Consider the following 20,413-nt stretch of genomic DNA (forward strand, 5'->3'; position numbering starts at 1 on the left):
GCTGTGGTTTAGGTGAACAAAGGATTTTTCCTTTTTACCGTTTTTTTCCTTGCTTACTGTTTGAAGGTACTTTCTTGGGCTAATTTTTAAAAATATGTAGGAATTATTATTTGCCAATTTTGGTTATCTTTCTTTTGGAGACTGTGAACTTAACCTGAAGGTTGGCTTATCAAACTTACCTCTTCAGAGCTGTGTTCTGTGTCATGACTAAACTGCTTCAGATATTTGAGCAAGTCCAGTTATTGCTTAAATCTAAAGTGGCAATGAAAGCTCCATTACTGTTTGAATTTTAAATGGCAATGAAAATACATGTAATGCAGGGAGCAGTGAAAAGCTTTTAAAGGAACTTACAAGACTGTCAGTTCTGAGGTTAGGGCACTCAGTTATATAGTCCTGCTTGTGAAGCAACGTTTAAAATAGCTCCGGTTGCTTTGGTGTAGAATGATGACCAGGGAATGAATGCCGGGACTTTGGTCTCTCACCTCCTTGCATGTCTGTATGTGAAATAACATAGACGTTTTTTATTTTTTTTAATGTAAATGGGTATTGGAGAATGTATGGGAGAAATAAGAAAGCTTAACATTCAAATTCTGATGACTCAAGCAGTTCCAAAGAGCTATTGTAATAATATAGCGTGTTCCCTTTTGCAAGTGTGTTGATTCTCTGTGCTGTGTTTAACTTGGGTTCAGGGCCCATAGATGGGTGTTGCAGTAGTTCGTTACATTTTTAAAAGTTCTGTAAGTGCTACTTGTCTGAGACCTAGAATGACCATGGTATTATGTGTGTGGCTATGCATACTGTGAGTGCTAAAAGAAAAAGGAGGCTCTTATTTTGGGAGGAATAAAGTTTTTTCTAATTCTTGTAATGTCTTAATCCTTTCCTAGTTCTAGGAATCTGCGAGATGTGGAAGGCCTGGTGAGGAAGTTTCAGCTAAGATGCATTGAAAATAATGTTGTCTTTGATTAAAATGAATTGCAGTATTGTAGATCAGTAATTTGTAAGAAGTATATTTGTACAGTGGAGTTAAAGCGCAGGTGTGTCCTCTCTCTCACCCCATGCCTTTTCAACAAGAGGTTTTGACATCTTTAGGATTTGGGGCCGAATTTCAGTTTGTAGCACAGGATTTCCAAAGGATGCTCTTCTCTGAGCGTTGTATTGAAATTTTTCAAGGTCATGCAGGTGTGATCGGTTTAGAGCTCTGTGTTGTGACCAAATTTACCATCTCAGCTGATGTTCTGCTTCTGGACTACAGCATATTCTTAGCTGTATTTGTAAGATCAGATGTTGCTGAAATAGTTATGGACAGGGAATTCCTGAAGCATTAGCTTAAAGACTGCTCAATGTTCACAAATTCCTATTGCTGATTTAGCGTTGATAGTGACATGAATGGATTCCTTAGTAGGATGCTTAAGTTATTTTGCAGTTTTCTGGTTTTTTTTCTGTTTTTTTCTGTTCTGTTTTTTTTTGTTTTGTTTTGTTTTTTGTTGTTTTTTTTTTTTCATTCATTGATTGTATATAGGGTACTTTGTTCTAGATGCTACCAAAACTATGCAACTGAAAAATCTGTCCAGAAGTTCTTCAATGCTGAGAAGAAGTTGAAAGAAATGTTTACTGGAATTACTCAAGTGGAGGTGCAGAGAAACAGAACAGTACTGGTCAACAACATGGGCTGTGTTCTTAGCGCACAAATAGGTTAACCACTGCCAGCAGAAGAGCAATTGAGGGAGGCAGCTTTCTGGAGAGGTAGTCCTGTATGTTTTGTGCTTCATTTGGTAAGGTGCAAATTGTTTATCTGAAAGCTTAGTAGCATATATGAATTGTGATAGTTGAGTGAAGACAGTTTGTGAAGGGCCTTGAGAAAGTGATCATGATAAATAGCTTATGCCAGTGGTGAAGGGGAAGCTAACAGTAGGATTAAGATTGCAGAGTAGTCAAATTAAATGCCTCTGGTATTCATGTTTAAGCCCTTGTGTTAAGAACAAGTAAACAAATTCTGCAAGGAATGGAGACTCTTTCTAGCTGTATCTGGCTTCGGCTGATGAGTATACGTGAGATTTTAGAGAAGGTGGCTGACAACTTAATTTGGAAAGAAAGCAATAGATCTGGAGCGTATAAATAAATCATATTCTTAATAAAGAGAGAAGCTTGTTATACAACATCAAATGCTGCATGCCATTGGATGAAAAATTAAATGCACAGGGCTACTATTCAAATGTGTAGTTGACAGTTCTGCGTGTTCTCTTATAATTTTCACATTCTGTAACTTTTACTGGCCTGCACATCTTTTGGTTGTTTTGTTTTTTTAATTTAGCATTGACTAGCTGGAACAACAACTTCAGTGATACTAGGGGAAAGCTGTGTAAATCCAGAACCATAAAGCAAACAGATTCTGTGGTTTGTCTTTTTCACCCTTCTGTTGCAAGGTATTTGTGATGAAATACTACTCAACTAAAAATGCCTAGTGAGCTGTGCAGTGGGTTACTGTTGTCTTTTGGGGCATGCAAGTGCCAGTGTGATGATCAGTTACTGCTATAGTGACAGTGTTGTAGTGCTTTCTCTTCATACAAAAGTGTCAAAGATGTTTTGGTGTGAAATATCTGATACCAGAATGTTATATTGCAGAGGGGATTGGCTGTTCCTGAATCTAGGAAGTGGTAAGATTTTGAAAGTATTTCCTCTTGAGCATTCAAATGGCTCTTAACTCTGTTGTGTCACCTGTGCAAGTTATATAGCAAGTTACATAGCTTTACTCTCTTGGGTGGGTGTTTCAGCAGGACTTCAATGCTGGAACTTCAGATAATTAATCCTTTATGTTCACCACTTTTCTAGACAACTAATGGTACTGGGTGTTACTTTAGTGATTTGAATCCCACTTAAAATCTAAGTTGATTTTGTCATAAGTCTTTTTCTTTTAATCGACAAAACAGAAATGGAATACTATCACATCATATAGCAGTCTGTAACTGTGTTTAAAGATCCTTTAAAAGAAATGCAGAAAGTAATGCACCTCTTGTTTAACACCATATAATCTCATAATCCTGGCTTTGTGTGGTCTTTTGAAAGGTAGGTGGACTGGCGGCAATAAAATAGCTTCTTCGTTCCATCAGTGACTTAGGCTAAAAGTGGAAGAAGCAGCCATGTAGAACAAATAGTATTTTAGACTAAAAGTAAAATGAGTTAAAGGTTAAGTATTTTTTATAATCTCTTGATGTGGGTTGGCAAAGGTTAAATTTATTTTCTTCTGAATGAATAAAACAAAACTTTCATACTGCCCCTTCTGTGTGCCAATTTGATATGGTAAGATCAACTTTCTTTCCTTTTCTGACTTGTTCTTTTTTCAGAAATCTGGGCTGTGAAAGTTGAGTGAGTATTACTTCATATGTTTTCAGAACTTAAACCAATATGCAAGGAATATAGTTGCTTAAAGCATAAAAGTTTCTCATTTTAAGTGTCTCTGAAAGGCAACTGTTCAGTTCAGGGACTACTTTACTAAGTTTTAGTGCAATGCCCTTGAATAAGAACTAAGTAGCATACTAATAAAAGTATAGTCACTAATCTTGATGGATATGACTTTCTGGTGAAATGTGACTGATCAAGCTTATTACAAATATATTCATCATAAAGGATGTAGACTTACGTCCACTCGATAATTTACTATTCTAACTTAAAATGTGTTCTGAAAGTGCTGAAGCCTTATCCTCACCTAGTTTTATTCTTAAACTCCTGTCAGACTCAAGGAAATGATATGAACAGTGGCTAAAATGGCCATGTAGTGTGTTCACTTACATTTGTCAGAAACAGGTAAGTAAGGAAACTCCATTGATTTTCATTACTGGTTTCTGGTCTTTAAATTTTGGGTTAATAAAAGATTAATGTATTCTAAAGGTTAAACTGCATGGCTGAACACATCTAGGTTAGTTGACTTGGAATCTCAAGGCTAGTAGAATACAAAAGTTGAAGGAATGTGGCATACAGCATATTGAAATAGATTAATGAAAAGCTGCATTGTGATAGGTTTTTTCCAAAAGGCTTCCCCACATACACAAACGGGGAGTTCATCTATGAATTTTAATGTGAAATGAATGTGAAGTAACAACTGTTTTGCTGATGTCAATGGGCAAACCAACATAATGAAAATATTTAACTGCTTTCAGTGTAGTCAGAATTTTAAGATTTTGATGATTCTGATGGATTTTGCACGTACACCATCTATTGACTTTTTGAAAAGATTTTTTAAGACATCTTGATTTTTACAGCTTTCCTTTAATTTCTGAAAATTAATCTAGTCTTGTTTGCCCTATTTACATAGGCAAGAAGGACTTCTTACTTAAGCTTTGAATTTTCAGAAGTACAGAATTGGTCCATAATTAAAATGGGGTAGGAATGCTGGCCCAGTTTAAAAACAAACAAACAAAACCCACCACAGCTTAAGGTCACATCACAGAGGCTAGTCAGCATGGTTAATGAACAAATCTAAATAGATAAACAGTATTTTGGCCAATCCCTGATAGCAGATGACAAATCTGAAAAGGCCTAGTTGTGTGTTTGTGGTATACAACAAAAGCTCATCATGCTAGAAATCTGACCTGGAAGGCTGGACTAATGGGGGATGGTTTTGTGTTTTATCCAAGAGCAATTTTTCTGCAAAAATTGCAGATCTGCACTTTCACCCTGTTTATTTCAAAAAGTCAAGAGAGAACTTTCACCCTTAAAATACAAAAAAAATTGTAAATACCAGGTGCTTTTAAATTTTAAACTAAATTTGTACAAGGTAATTTTAAGATCAAATTTAGTAGTTTAGCAGTAGATAGGCAACTGACTTGCCAAATGTTAAATCCTTTCTCGTATTATAAAAATATTGTTTGCATATAATAAATCAGACTTTGCTAGTTTCAATATACTGTATTCAATAAGCTATTTGCAGGAGATTTCCATGCATTCTGACTGAATTGGATTATTCTTCTCGAAAAAACCTCCCAAACTTTAGTGCTTTTATGTCAAATGTAGATGTTTGGGTTGCTATTTTTATGCCTTTCTTTTCCTCATTTCTAATCAAACTTCACATGTCCTTAGATTTCATTCATTGAAATAATTGCGTAACTGTTTATTTTCCGTAAATTGCCACGTTTGCTTCAGTATAATGTGATTAAAACACTGGTTGCAGTGGATTCTGGAGCACATGTTGCCAAAGACTGTATGAATTTGGTGTAGTGTCTTTTAATGATGCCATGACAACAAGGGTTGCCATGATACTGATTAGCAAAAAATCTAAGACTGGCTAGCTTGCTCTTTTGAAAGCTTCAAGTACAAAACAATGTTTCTTGATAGAGGGATGGGTAAGTAGCTTCTAATTCTGCATCATAACATGTGATGACATGAAATGTGATGACTTCACTAGTGCCTTTGGCAGCTTCCAGCCTTGTTAGAGAGTTTACAAGGATAAATTCTTCCAGAAATTCTTTTAATTTTTTATTTTTCAGTGAATTAAAATGTTTCATTCCTTACATCTGCAGCATGTTTATATAGCCAAATAAAGGAAGAAATATGATAGCCAAGACTGCTGTTTTCTCATCACTCCTGAACTGTGGCCACTAACAAATCAAATACCTACAGCACCATTAAAGGAAAAAAGTTTTGTTCATTTTATATCTGTATACAAGAATTGTGTCTAGCCCATATGTTTATTGCCTTACAAAAGCTTCCTTGAGACTAGACAGCAGTGACAGGTCAACTTTGCATATGGTCAAACCAAAGTGTAAAACATGCTTTTACTGTGTGTTTGAGTAGTTCTTGTTGTGTTTTGAATGTGATAGTGACCTCTGTCAAATCAGACAAATATGGCAGGCTGTTAATCATGTTAGAGTGGGGCTGATGGGGGAGGAGGGCAAAAATAAAACGATGGGTTAATCTGGGACTGTTTCCCAAACTGCAGATGTAGGAATTAAGTGATTTCCACACAGTTCATTGTTGTATGATTTGTTTTGCCTACTCTGTGATGCTCACTGGGAAGTCTCATAGTCTGGATCAGGTTCAGAACTGAGTGCTGACAGATTCCTAGTACACAATACGGACATTGATGAAGATGATAGTAACATGATTTTAGTTTAAAGATGTTTTACTTTGAATTAGCTTCATTCCAATGCTGACTTCCCCCCCCAGCCCCTGACCTAGGTGGCATAACTACTCATACCATGTAATCCTTCTGGGTAACATCATGGAAACAGGATGTAATTTACCTTAATGCCAAAAAATGAGGTTATTAGTAAATAAGAGTTGACAGACTTTTAGCCAAGATGTTGGTCTTGCAGATTGAAATGTTGGTTACTCAAACTTACTTCCTCTGAATCCTTCCAAGATCGAAAGTGATAAGGAGCTGACTGTTCACATTCCATAAGGTGAAACTTTAATAACAAGTTCTGGATCCAGATATTCAGATACTGGAGAAACTGTGTCCCAGTTTCTGTGCTTGTTCTTGCTACCACCCTGCAAGACTATTGTGTCTGGCTTATCCCTTTCTCCTGAAGGAGACTGGGATTTATGCAGATGATGTGAAGTGGCACTTAAAACCAGGGTTGAGGCTCCTGTACTTCAGTGGAAATAAAAAGGGAGCTGAAGTACACGTTCCTCAGCTGGTCCCAGGAAAGCACCAATTTGCAAAGGGAGCTCTCAAAATGAGGACTAGACCCAGCCAGGCTGATGGTTGGTTTCTGCCACTGGCTATGGCCCTGTGGCATTGTACACAACTGGCATTTAAGTGCTCTCCTCAATTTGCATTTATTCATCTTCTTAAACTAGAAGTAACATCCACAGAGTGAGTGAGTTCATGGTAGACACTTGCCAAAGACAAGGCATTTAATCGTGTTTGTGAGGGTAGATGGAGAAACTATTTGTGCAAAAATACAAGTTACCTTGTTTATAGTAAGATTTTCACAAGTGAGATAAATTTATTTATATATTCCCCCCATAGCTGAAAGACTGGTCTATGTATGTAAACTGGTGGCTATGGAGAGTATGCATGGCAGGTTGTTCCACACTGATAATATCTTTCACTGTGTAACATTCTTGAAAGTTATTGAGTGCATGAAGTAAATAATCACATCTTTCTACTTGTAAAAAGCTTCTTATGGAAAGCAGGACCTTATTAGATGGTGTGAACTAGAATATTTGCTTTGAAAGTCTCACAAGTAATCTGACTTCAGGAATTTTTCACAGATGTGTTACTTTTCTGTTGTTTTATCTAGATCGATACCCTAACTTTCCTTTTCATCAGTGTAACCAGCTTCAGTTCTAAACAAACTTTTAGCCATGGCAAAACAATAGTTCTGTTAGTGGTTCCCCTTATCTTATGACTGGTGGAAATTGGGTAGCAGAGGGAGGGTCTGCTGCTGTTAGAAAGTGTTAATGTTCTAGATGGAGAAGCAGTAAGCAGAATGGTGCATGCATCTTGTGTATGGGTCTGAACAGGAGAGTAGGACATGTGATGGCCATGGAGGGGAAAAACTGTATGTTAGTCTGTATTTAAACTTGTCCTGGCAAAGGTTTGTTGAAACAAACGGCTTCAGAAATGTTTGGGCCAACAAAAAATCAGGTCAGACAAAAGAATACCAGCCAACTGACACAGCAGTGCCTTTCCCGACTGCGTGTATTGTGACCAGCCCTGACTTGGCAGAGAGGGTGACTGGTGCTGACAAGCTTGATGAGCAAATTTTATTCTGTTTTGCATGAACAGAATCCATAGCTGTAAGGCTATATTGCTTGCTAGTATTTACTAAACAAAGGCTTCCTGTTGAGAAATACCTAAAATTAGAAAATAGGTAGCTTATGTTTTGTTTTTTTTTTTTACATTAAAGATAGATGAGTGGTTATAAAATGCGGTGACTGAAACCATCAAGGAGTGGGATGCTAATGGCAACAGTGCGCTACTGAGATGGCTTGGCTAACACTGACAGGCTTCCTAGCTGCCTTGTTATATCATTCTTGTGCATTCGGTTTGTCAGCTTTGAATACATGCTTTTTTTACTGTATTCTTCTGTCTTCACTTCTACAGAGTACGCTTTCATGCGGTTGCCTTTACATTTTAGAAGAGCTTGTTTTCAACTAACATAAATGACAGTTTAAACCCCAATGAGAGAAGATTCACAGATAGGCTACTAAGCTCTCTCCAAGCTGGTTTTGGGGTTTGTTTTCCAGTTTTAAGAGTTTGTTTGTTTGTTTTTTCCTTTTGAGGTGTAGAGGGCTGACTGATTCTTCTGGGACACTTGTAATCACCTGAGCAAACAGCTGGACTCATGTACCCAGAGAGGTCCTCTGTGCTGCAGGATCACTAGCAGTCACAGTCCTCTGGTCCCAAGTACTAAATAGTCTTCTACAGTGTTGCAATTTGTGTTATTAAGATTGAGAAAGATTTTAAACCCAATATAGCATCCATTGGTGGAGGAATTTCCTGCTTGACTTCACATAGATAAATGAAAGTGTACAGTTAGATAAGGAACAGAAGAAAAACTGAAAGTAAATATTAATTTTTATGACTGCTTAAGTCAGATTGAATTGCTGCAGGAGCTTGTTGGAGACATGTTTCCTCATGCATTCTTTTCCCAGTAGACAGTATTTGCTCTACTGTTGTTTTGGTCTCTTAGCCATTTTCGGACTCCTTAGCATTAAAACTGTTTCTATTAATTTGGCATATTTGATTGTTTTACGACCTGAAGTTTATAATTCTGTCCTGAACAGGAAATCTCTGTTTTAGTATCTGTTTGGTGAGTGTCAGTTGCTGAATGCAGTGTAGTTGTGGTTCATGATGGCTTCTGCCCCCACCCCTCCCCAAGCACCACTTGTGTCACAGACCTTTTGTCTTCTGGAGGCACAGAAACAATGTTTCAGATATCTTGTAAACAAATAATACAGTGATGGAATACAAAGAAATCTCAGTTGGGTGTAGCCAGACCTTTGCTTTTGAGAGTACAGATAACTAATCTCATGCTTGAATGCATTATTTTAGTGATAGTGTTCTCTGGGATGGTATGGTAAACATTTAATTCAACTCAGCAGTTGTTTTCAACTTGCATTTCCCTTTGAAGCTTACTGCTTCTGTTTCAGACTTGAAGAGGCTTGTCCCCCTTAAGTTTTTTTTCCTTTTTTTTCTCCTCCTCCCACTTATTTTGATTTTTTCCCGACTCTGTTGGTCTGGTAAGATATCAAATCTTAATACTAAGAAACTGCATTTTGGGAGCAGATATGTTTTAATTAGTCATCTCTATGATTCTTTTTTTTTGCCTTGACCTAACCTGTAAGGAATCTCAAGAGGCTGTCTTATCCTGTAGTTGTGGACTGAACTCCTCAGAATAATTCATGTAGTTGTTGTATGCCTGTGATGCCCTCCTCCTGAAGACTATTAGGCTGGGAGTGATCTGTAGATTGGTTTGACTGCTTTCGTGCCTTGTTTTCCCTCCCTTGTTAGGGGTCCAAAAGTCTACCCACCATTTTGCCAAAAGGACCTGGTTATGGGGTATGTGCATAGGTATTCCTGATCACATGGTTAGGAACTCTTTTTCTCTCCAGCCACAAGCGGACATCTGTGCATCAGAAGACAGGGACACCTTCATCTTGGCTCGGCAAGAGATGCAGTTCTGGTCAAATGGTGCACTTGTGCAGACAGAATCACAGAATGTTAGGGATTGGAAGGGACCTCGAAAGATCACCTAGTCCAATCCCCCTGCCGGAGCAGGATTGCCTAGACCATATCACACAGGAACGCGTCCAGGCGGGTTTTGAATGTCTCCAGAGAATCCAGACCATCTCTAGTTAGTTGACCACAATGTTCATGCCCTTCATGTGAGGACTGCATATATTCTGGTTAGACAGAGACAGCGGACGGGAAAGGTTTGTGGCATATAGCCTTCGAATGCCTCCATAAAAGCCCATCTGTCCCAGTCCTGCCAATATAAATCATTAGTCCCAATGAAGGATTGTGGAATACTTGCCTGCCTCTGGAGGTTTGTAAGAAGATATGAGACGCTACCTCCTCCTTAAGTATTTCAAAACTTAAGTCTATACACTAGATGTGTTTCTTAATGAACTAATTGGAATTACCTTTAACTATCTAATATCCTATTTCCTGAAAATAACATGTTACTATAATTTTCAGATAGATTTTCTGTGTTGTCTGTTCCACTTTGGGTTTGTGGGCATCAGTACAGCTCTGCAGTCTTTCCTTTTCCCCATTGCCTTTGCCTGGAGCTGCGTGGTACTCCCAACAGCATTTATTCTTGTGTTGATGGAGTACAATAGAGGCTTTGATGGACTAAAGCCCAAAGGGACCATTACAATTATCTGGTTTCATTTTGACAGCTGTAGAATTTCTCCAAGTGTTGGAAGGTGCCAAGGGCCATGCTGGCTCAGACTAAAGCTGTGTCTGTCTCGGTGTCTGAGCTCCAATGACTGCCAAAAGCAAATAACTAGAGAAAAGTAAAAATGATAAGTTGGACATATATGATACTTCTCGCATCCTCTGAACTCTCTCTGCTTAGGGGAGTTCTTGATCTGTTGCAGGTTACATTGTTTGTTTTAGTACAATGCTTAGTAGTAGTTCAGTAGACTAAAGAGCGGAGTAGTTGAGTGAAAAGAAGTTGTGGAGACAGGTTCAAAAGGAACTAAATAAATGCAAACACAGCGGGTCTGTAAGCAGTTACTAAAGTGCATGGGAACAACTGTGGTGTGGCAGTTGTGGGTGCTGGGGGACTGGACTGCAGAAAGCAGCCAGTCTTGTCTAGGCTCCTAAGCAGCATTGCCCATAGCTGTGTAAGGCAGAGGCTAGCTGGACCCATGGCCTGACCTGGTAAGGTACTTACTGTCTCATTAGTAACCCACAGGAAACTTAGAAGAGCTTGTCCAGTCTCTCCTTGTTTCCGTGTAAATGTCTTGTGTCAATGCTGTATTTTGGCAAGAAATTCCACAAGTCTCTTACATGAAGAATCACCCTTTTCTGTTTTGAATCTGGCTCATTCTTGCTCTGTTTCATGATCTGAGGTGTGTTATATTTAACTGAAAGACATTGGTAAGCAATTGATTCTACTCGCTATATTCACGCCTTTCATGATTTTCTAGAATTCTTTCATATCCCCTAGAAATCATCTTTTACCAAGGTCCCAGCTTCCGCTACTGTTGCTTTCATGGAAACTGCTTCAAGCTTGGATTGCTTTCCCCATTATGTTCCAAACTCAGAGCTATAGTGTGCCTTTAGATCGATGTGTGTTTGTCATAAGCTACCTCTGCTGCTAATGTGAATGTACTGAGTCATAACCATATTTAGTACCAGCCTCTTGACATTTTTTTGCCTTTGCTGTGTTTGAGTCCTCAGTTAAAAAACATTGTGTATACATATAAATGAAGGTAAAGCCACAATTATGTTTCCTTAATAAATTACATAGAGCTTTCTTAGTTTACTGCTGTGTAAGATGGGTTTTCCTAGACTTCTGTATGTCCTGTTAAGGATAGAGAGCTTCCTACTCCCCTCCAGCAGGAAAAAACATGCAAAGTGCTGGTGAGTGGTAGATAAAGTTTTTGCCTTAGTCTGCTTCCTGAGTCAAGGTTTTTCCTTTGACCGTGTATAAGCTAGTAGTCTGATTTGAAAAAAATCTCCTGATATTTGACATCTGGGGAGACAAAGCCTGAAGCACAGGTCCTTAGAGGGCTTGCTTTTGCACTTGGTACAATCGCATGTAATTTGTATGTAGTCCCCCCATCTACCCACCTGACAGTAGTGATATACTGTACTGATGTGTCGTGTTGTACTTTGTCGATTCCTCAGAAAAATTAGAAAAATCGAGATGCCTCTAGCCTAAATGTCTTGTAGCCAGAAAAAAAAAGGCTCAGATTTGAAACTGTTCTCTGAGTAACACTGGATCAATTTGCTCTGTATTGTAGTTGTCTGTATTGACCTGCTTGCTATTATGGCCACAGGCAACACAGAATTGCCATAGCTTTTTGCACAGTGGGGAAGTGAGTCAGCTTGTATTAGATCCTCTTTTCTTTCTCATAAGCTAGACTTTCCTGAATTTGAAAGCTTTCTACCACAACTTGCAATGCAGCACTCTAGTGCATGTGAAACTTTAATTCTGTGCACCAGCACCTCTTCTGTAACAGAACGGAAGAGCTTGTGGTTTAACCTGTGCAATGTATGCAACAAGAACTATTTTTTTAAAAAATAAGGCTGGGGGTGGCGGGGGGGGGGGGGAGCATTTAGGGGCACACAGCAAGAGACATGCTGTAAACACCTTCACCCTATGTGTGTGCTTTTTTGAGAATTCTTCTAGATTAGGCCTAATTCCACAAAATTTAGGTGTTCAACTTCTTTATTAGGACCCATATACTTGACGACAGACCTTTGTGGATCTAGGCTTATATACTAAAGATGCTTAAGGTTTGACTGACACTTGAGTTGAAAGCTAGCCAGCATTTGCCAAAAATCTTTGTTTAATTCTTTGAATATACAGAAATGGTGTTGAATTTGTATCAGGTGAAGAAATATCTAATGAGTAACCCAAATCTGCTTTTGTTGATACTCTTTTTTTGAATATATGCAATTATCAAAATGGTGTTTGATGAAATGACTTGAGAAAAAGAAGATGGTTTAATTCAGAAACCGTAGGGTACTGGTGTAGAGTCCCTTTATTTTTTAAGTATAATTGCTTGACTTTTTGGGATAAATTATTTTGTATGTAACCAGCATACAACATTGCAAGTAAACTGCTGGCAAATGCTATTATAACTCTTTTTAACAACTTATTTGTTCTAAGCAGGACCAGCTTACATATGGCCTAGACTCAGTGCAGCTGAATACCATCAAAGTGGTTTGTAATGTGATTGGGAGTTAATTCACTGTTTTAATGTAGTTTCTCCTTTACTTTTTTTCAGAAAATCAAGATGGCCTGCATCAGGTAGTACATGAACGCCTTGGGGAGTTGCTGCGTGTTTTAAAAGCGGTGATACATAAACATCAGACTCTAAACTCAGTTGATATTCTTAGTGCTGCAGGAACAGTTATTGCAAAAGTAAAAGGTAAGGAATTTACTACCTTTCATATTCTTGGAAAATTGTAATTAATGACTTGATTGACTCTGGCTTGGAGTTATAGGTTCTATGTATACAGAAGAAACAGGGTTTTTTTAAATAGTAATACCTTAACACTTGTTTAAAAATACCTTCTCTAAGTGAAAAGTAATATTAAATAGCTTGTTCTCCTGTTGATGTAATAAAATTCTGCTTATAGGAAGCTAGCTGCAAACCCACACCAAATTCCAAAAGCACGAGCCTTTGATCTTGAGCTTTTCTTTACTTGTATATCACAGAATAATATCACAGAATGATAAACCTCACATTTATCCACTTAGAGATTTGCCAAAAATCTTTGCTTAATTCTATGAATATGTAGGGATGGTGTAATTATATCAAGTGAAGAAATATCTAAATGAGCAATCCAAATCTGAACGGCGTAAAACTTATTTATAAATTCCAAAACCAGATCATAAGTATTGTAAAGGTGTCAACAGCAACAAAAAAAGCCTTGCAGACATATGCATGAATACTTTCTATTGCTGACCTTTGCTGCAGTTCTCTGTGTCAGACGAACGCAAATGGTGAAGCACACAATTTCTCCAGCCCCATAAACCATAGCTGTACTTTCTCAGTGTAGTCTTTGACTGCAGCTCTCTCTACTCTGGAATAAGTCCAGTATGTTACTGTGGAACCAGTACGGTTTCTTCCATGTGGCATGGAGAACACTTTGAGTAGGGTTAAATCTCCACTTCTTGCCTATGTTAAATCATGTGGAACATCTTCCTTCAGAGACGCATTTAGTTTTTCTCTGTGTTCTAGGGGTTTCCCCCGTTTCCTAATTATCTTAGTATGTCTGAATATAACACTGCTGACTCGGTAAAGTAGGAATATCAGTTAAAATGCTAACGTGTTTAGCTGCCCAATTCCTGTATCCTGAATTCTTCCAAGCTGCTTAGGGATCCTTCCTATTGATATATAGTTTTGCCAGTTTATTTGACCTTGGCAGATACTAGCAGCCCACTTTGCATTTTCTTCCTGCTACATGTAGAGTTTCCTATAGGTCTGTCCCTGGTATTTGAAATGATCACAGGCTTATAACTCCACAACCTCTGATTTTGCTTTTGTGAATTGTATGTGACAGTAGAAATGCAGAGGGTATCCCTGAGAGGTTGCTGTTTGTCTTGTTGATCTTGGGAGGAGTTAAGTACATGTGTACAATGGTAATCAGATATTTATTCATGAGAACAGGTTGAATGTTTAGCGAAGATAATTCTACATCTACCTTAGACAAGCTGTTTCCATGCTTAAGTGCTATGATAAGGTTACTGTGTGTCTTCCACTCCCCCCTAATTTCAGTGGACACAGGACAATGTTCAGCTGCTCTTTAATTTAAGAAACATTGAGGAGAACTGACTTAAGGTATGCAAGTAAATCAAATGACATCAACCTTTGCTAAATCATGTTTCCAAAAACTGTTGCAATACTGTATATCCTCTCTGGACTACATAGTTTATCAAGGTTTTTCTTGATATGTAATGCCCCAGTTGATCACTGTCTATACTGTCCAAGTTTACCATTGCAGAGTAAAGCAGTAGAATTACTTTCCTTGTCCCACATGGTGACGTTGTTGATTGATTCCGTAATTATGTTGGCCTTTTTGTAAGTTTCTGTGTTTGATTTAAAGTCCATGATAAGTCCAAGGTCACTTTCTGTAGTTCTAGTGCTGAAACAGTTTTCCAGATCTAGTTTTCTACACTTCTACTTCTGAAGTGGGGAATTAAGCACTTTGTTGAATTACATAATCCGTTCCTCTGGAGTACTTGCAGCCTTCTGAACTTGATGCCATACATATTTTTTTTTCTCTTCTTGGTGCATGCAGTTCCATCATACAGTTTCAATAGCACTGAACCCTGGGCAGATGCATTGGTGTTTCATGCATTCTCTTATATGCATCTGTTTCTGCCTGGTTTGGTGAGTAGCTGTTCTTTGAATAGTTATTTTAGGATTCATTAATTTCTCTTGATAGTGAGCAGAAGAAATAACTTTAGTACTAACCCTTTTTTGGCAATACAGATATTCACAAATACTTTTTAGCTTTTTCCCTCTGAACAGATTTTAGTTCATGTAATATGTTTGCACTTGAAATAAACTAGCTACTAATATTTTGCTTGCATTGTAGAGTCCACTCACTGTTAAGATATTGAGTTTATGAGGAGCTACAGTCATGGAAGGATTGCATTATTTTCTATATGGAAAGAAAAACTATGGTTAGGAAGGCACTGTGTGCGTATTGTATAATTACAGAATTTTGAAAATAGCTTCACTCTTTATTGTTCTAAGAGTGCTACTTGAAACAAAAACAGTACAGTCAGGTATTCCAGTTCTCTGTCAAATGTGTTCAAGTGGGTCAAGTTGTAAGACTGTACTTCAAGTACATCTGAAAAGTCTGTGTTCAGCCATAGCTCACCTGAACTATCTTAAATATGATCTTGTATGATGAGAAGCCTCTCAAAGGAAAAGGCATGAAAGGAGTTGATTTCGTTATGGTAACAGTCTTTGTCCTTGAGCTGGAACTGAGCTCGAGTTTTCACTCTTTTCCCCCTCTTGGTTATATTACTCTATGGATAATTTTCTCATGGGCAATGGTTTGACAGTACTGAAAATCTAGCTTTAAGGCTCCTGCTACAGGATCCAAAGTACAGTGATGATATGGTGTGCAGTGCTGATCTGATACAAGTGTTCTTCCAGCTTGAATAATAATAAAAAAAACGTTTTTTCTGGTGGAATAAAAGATTATGGCATGCAATTGTTGTTCATATCATTCTCAGTAATTTCTCATTGAGTTATTCATCTGTCTCATAAGCAGCATACATTGTGGACCTAGAATGGAGAGGCTGGTGAGAACTGCCTGGTTATTCTTTGGCTAAAGCAAACACAAACTTGCTCTGTGGCAGATCATCGTTCCTGTGATCCAGCACTGTGACCTGGCCTAGTGGAGTTCCCAAGTTAATTGCAAGGAAAGGGAGCTCCAGATCACGCTAAAGAAGATGGTGTCAGTCAGTGCTGCCTCAATATTTGTAGCCTTTGATACAAACAAGTACTTTCATGTGAAGACTTTAGTAACACCTACCACTGTTTGCTCAGCCATATAGTGTCTCCACACGTGTTCCTCACGTGTCTGGAGATGGAAACAGGGAGTTATAGGGCTTCAGGTCTTTCAGACTGGTACTTTGGTCCCGCTTCTCTGAGAACAGCAAAACCTTTGCTGTATGAAAATGGCCTACCTCCCCCAACCATAACCTGTTGTAAATATGAAGGCAGTCTGTCTCCTTAGCACCTGTTTGGTTTTTACAGCTGGTTTTTGTATGAGGATCAGACTGCTCTGTGTTTGTATTCAAACTGAAGTGTACAACTGCTGGAACAGAGGAAGCTGAAGTAAAAATACAGTGTGTTGTGGTGAATTGTAGGCATATCAGACCTCAAGTTTGCTTACAGTGGCCTGTCAGTAACACATGCATTCACAGGTTTTCAGCTGTGGTTATTTCACTAGAAGTAATGTAACTTCTGAATAAACAGGAAGCTACAAGAATGTGAGGAGCTGGTAAGACAGAACCGGTATCCCTTTTCCTGTCTTCCCAGGCTGTGTTAATGTGACATTATGAAAGAAGTTCATCTGACTCATCTGTTTCTTGTCATTGGAGGACAGAACTATAAAAAGACGTGGAAGCACTCTGTATCTGTAGTCAGATTTATGACTAGGAAGATTAACCTGGCACGGAAAATTTCAGATGTTTATTTAGGAGAGGATGAAATAGAAACAAGCTCGGATTTACACATGGGCTGGTTTTTTTTTCCTCCCTTCAGAAATAGAAGTATAACTGGTTTAGGTTCTAGAAAGACCTTTTTGAATCTCTGCATAATGCCAGGGTTTCAAATCTAGTTTGTATTTGGAACTTCACATAGGGGGCAAATGGTAATGTCCAGTGCAGACAGACCACCCCCTTTATATTACTGCAAGTGGGAATGTTTTGATTGCTAGCAAAAATTTGAATGCTTGTGCCCCTTCTTCAAGCCTCTCAGCCATTTCTCAGGTCCTCCAGTGGCAATGATATGAACGTGCTTGTAGTTCTGCTTTGGATGTCTAATGCTTTTCCTTTTGGACAGAGGGAAGGAAAAACTAGCTAGAGCATGTTATGTTAACCTTGTTACAGGGCATGATGTTTGGTAGAACAGATAATGTCAGACTTTACCATTTTAGACTGAGGTTACAGGAAAATATGGGGGGGGACACGACTTGATTTCTCTGGTTATATCTTAGACGTGACATGGTTTATCAGGCCTTTTGGCTTGGACCCTACTACTCATCCATGCTTACTCAAGACACTTCACTTGATCTGGAAGAATTGACACTTACTAAAGCATCTTACTTGGAACCTGTTTATACTCCTATTTCTGCAAGTCACTTCCCAGTCTGGCACACTATCATACTCAAAGTTGTTATTTTCCCTCTGTCTTTAAATAGTTGATGGCCACAGAGTATATGGTTCTCCTGATCCCATGCTGAATTCAAGTTTGTACTGTTCTTTTGCTCTAAATTGCACCTTTTGACTTAACTGAATCACTAGAATGAACACAGATTCCTGGTAAAGCTGAAAATTGCACTTGTCTTATAGAAAGTCCCTTTTTAGGTATGTTTTTTTCTAATAGTTCTGCATCGAAGTTAAATACCTCTAGCAAGATGAAGTAATTTTAGTTTTGTTGGTGTATGTGATGTAAGTTCAGAGCAAAATTTATTATGGAGGGAGTAGGAAACAGTTCTTCAAACTTGTCTTGTTGGCATCCAGATAAAGTTGGGGAGGATGCCAAACTTGGTAGTAAGTACAGGCTCGTGAAATTATATGACTCGGAGAACTAAAAGTAAACAGTGGGGCCTGGACAACCTGCTGATCCTCTCTAGATGTGAGATCCTGGGAATAATCTTCTGCCTCTTTCCAGTCTGCATACTACTACTCTTTACTTGGGTTCCTCCCTCCATTTTTTTTCTATACATGTTTTTAATGGTGAGAAGTAATGACAAGAAGTATTACAAATCTTCATTTTGGGAGAGGGAGTGGGTTTTGGTCTTGATTGGGTTTTTTTCTTTGCTTAGGTTGTATTTTTGTTTTTGAAATAGTTCTGAAAGGTTCTTGAAAGCATTGTCAGGAGTTTAAGGACAGACAATTGGTTGCAAAGGTATTCTGTTCCAACAAGTCAGCCAGTTGCTTACTGCTTAAAAGTCGGCTAGTAAAGTATGGATTGAAGATGTATTCCTGTCTAAGGAAACAGATGATGGGGTTACTGTATCTGTCTATTGGGTATGAGAAAATTGACCTGCAAAGAGTAAATTCTGCAAGCTGGTGTAGTTTAGACTTGTCCAGACACTGCAAATAGCTGGCAAGGTAGCTTTGCTGCTGCCAGGCCTGCATGTGTCTATGGGAAGGAGGAAGCAAGCAGACTCTGGCATGGCTGTGTCCCCTGTGCTCTCTTGATTTGACTAGAAGGGGACAAGAGCAGAAGCTTGGGTGCTGTGCTGTGGTCGCTTTGAGCTGTCTAAGCATCATCGTTTAAAGGGCCTGGTTGCACTTTGGTCGTGACAGCTGACAGCCTCCTCTTCATAGTTTCAGAAGCATTGCTCACATGTCCTTAGATGCTGCTTCAGCTTCTGGGATTCTGGCTTCCAAAACTTCCATGGCTGATTCTGCTTCCCCAGCCTGTTCTGTGCTTGATTCAGAAAGCATTTGATGGCATGACCCAAGAGTTGAAACTTTGCAGTGTCTTGCAGCATTTTGATGAGGTCACCCAAACCCACCTCAGTTTGAAGACAGCTTTGCTAGCTTTGGAAATATACATCCACTTTAATGCAAGCTAGGCTTGCATTTCAGGTACTGGATTATGGCTTTTAATGTATTGCTATCATACAGTTTTTTAAAGTTCATTATGTGGCATCTGAAGTCTTACTTAAAAGCGTTATTAAGTTGTATACTTGCTTTGAAATCTGCAGAACTATCGATAGATAGCTGTCACTTCCAGACATGGAAAGATTACTATAGTTCATTGTTGTCAGTAGCTATTGTGTGCAGTCAGGATGTCCTGGGGAAAGAGCGTGCACGGTTTAAAGTTGATGTTAAGCACATCAGCATTCCAGTGGTAGTAAGCTAGAAGAAAGCTGTTTGTATTCCACTGAATTACTAAGAGCTTCGACTAAACTTTTTTGGGAGAAGTGGTAATTCTGAAGGACTTGAGATTGGTTATTCTATTTGTGATGGATCCTGAAAAGAAAGGATTTCTCTGGTAGATAACGTGTAAAGCTTAACAAAACTCTTCCTGGAACAGGAAGGCAGAGCGAAACAGACGGTGTTTCTGTAGGGAGAGGCTATCTGTATTGATGGCTGGTTAGCAAAGTGAAAGAAGTGCTCTTTCTGTGAAGACAGTGCAGCTGATGGATATACGAATGTTTCAGTGGTAAGTGCTTTGGATGTATAGACAGTTTTTGTTGGTTCCTTTTAGTTTTGAAACAGTTTGCGTTTCATGCCGGCACTCAAATGATTTTTCCAGTCATTAGTGGCTGCTAATCAGTAGATCTCATAATAACTGTTGCTGCTTAAATGATTTGGAATACAAAGTTTAGATGTATAAGCAGTGTAATCTCTGGAAAGCTAAGGTTTTCAACTAACATGAATTTAAAAAAAAATCCAATGCTATTTGAAAAGTTGTTGAAAATTATCATCTGTGGAGCTTTATTGAGTTTCTTTTCAAAGGTGCCAGAGGCATGTTTTTTATGTAATTACAAAGTGTAGAAGAATGAAGAGGTAGGAGAAGCCTTAATTTAGCAGTGAACTGTGGCAATGGAGACTGTTAATATTTTTGTAATGTGTGGTGATATTTTTAATTGCTGTAGGCTTATTACAACACATTCTTCCAAATCTGCAAGTAATTATGAAAATAGCCCATGAGAAGAATACATATTTTCTGTAATAGCTTTGTATAGAAATAGCTGTTACAAAAATGTTGATCAGTCCTGTTGGCATGCAGTGTAAAAAGGAATGGATTCAGCTGTGTTAATTTACTGGTGAAAAACTTTTCCTTTCACAAAGGAAGTTTGGGGGAGCAGATTACTGTACTTTGTTTGTTACCCATTAGTGTTTAGGCACCTGGCAGGAAGTTTGAATACTTTTTAAGATTAAAGTCTGTTACTTTAATTTGCTAAGAAAATGTACATAGAATGGGTAAGATTTTAATGTGATTTAATTTTTGCTACTTCTAGAAGTCATTGCGGTCCGTTATTTCCATGCTTATACTTGAAATGTGAGAAGGATACATA

The 20,413-nt window shown here is 38.4% G+C and overlaps 1 protein-coding gene across 5 annotated transcripts in view; it reads left to right on the plus strand.

Moving 5' to 3' along the window:
• Positions 1 to 20,413, plus strand: part of ARHGAP29 (Rho GTPase activating protein 29) — a 54,236-nt gene that overhangs the window by 12,828 nt on the left and 20,995 nt on the right. For 4 of the 5 annotated variants that reach the window (XM_068405992.1, XM_068405994.1, XM_068405993.1 and 1 more), the window contains exon 3: positions 12,913 to 13,056. In XM_068405992.1, the coding sequence (XP_068262093.1) occupies positions 12,913 to 13,056 (144 nt within the window). Of the gene's footprint in view, positions 1 to 12,912; positions 13,057 to 19,258; positions 19,555 to 20,413 lie in introns of those variants that run through there. The other variant, XM_068405996.1, reaches the window with a different exon arrangement.

This window comes from Nyctibius grandis, chromosome 8 (genome assembly GCF_013368605.1).
Source record: "Nyctibius grandis isolate bNycGra1 chromosome 8, bNycGra1.pri, whole genome shotgun sequence".
Taxonomy (NCBI): Eukaryota; Metazoa; Chordata; class Aves; order Nyctibiiformes; family Nyctibiidae; genus Nyctibius; species Nyctibius grandis.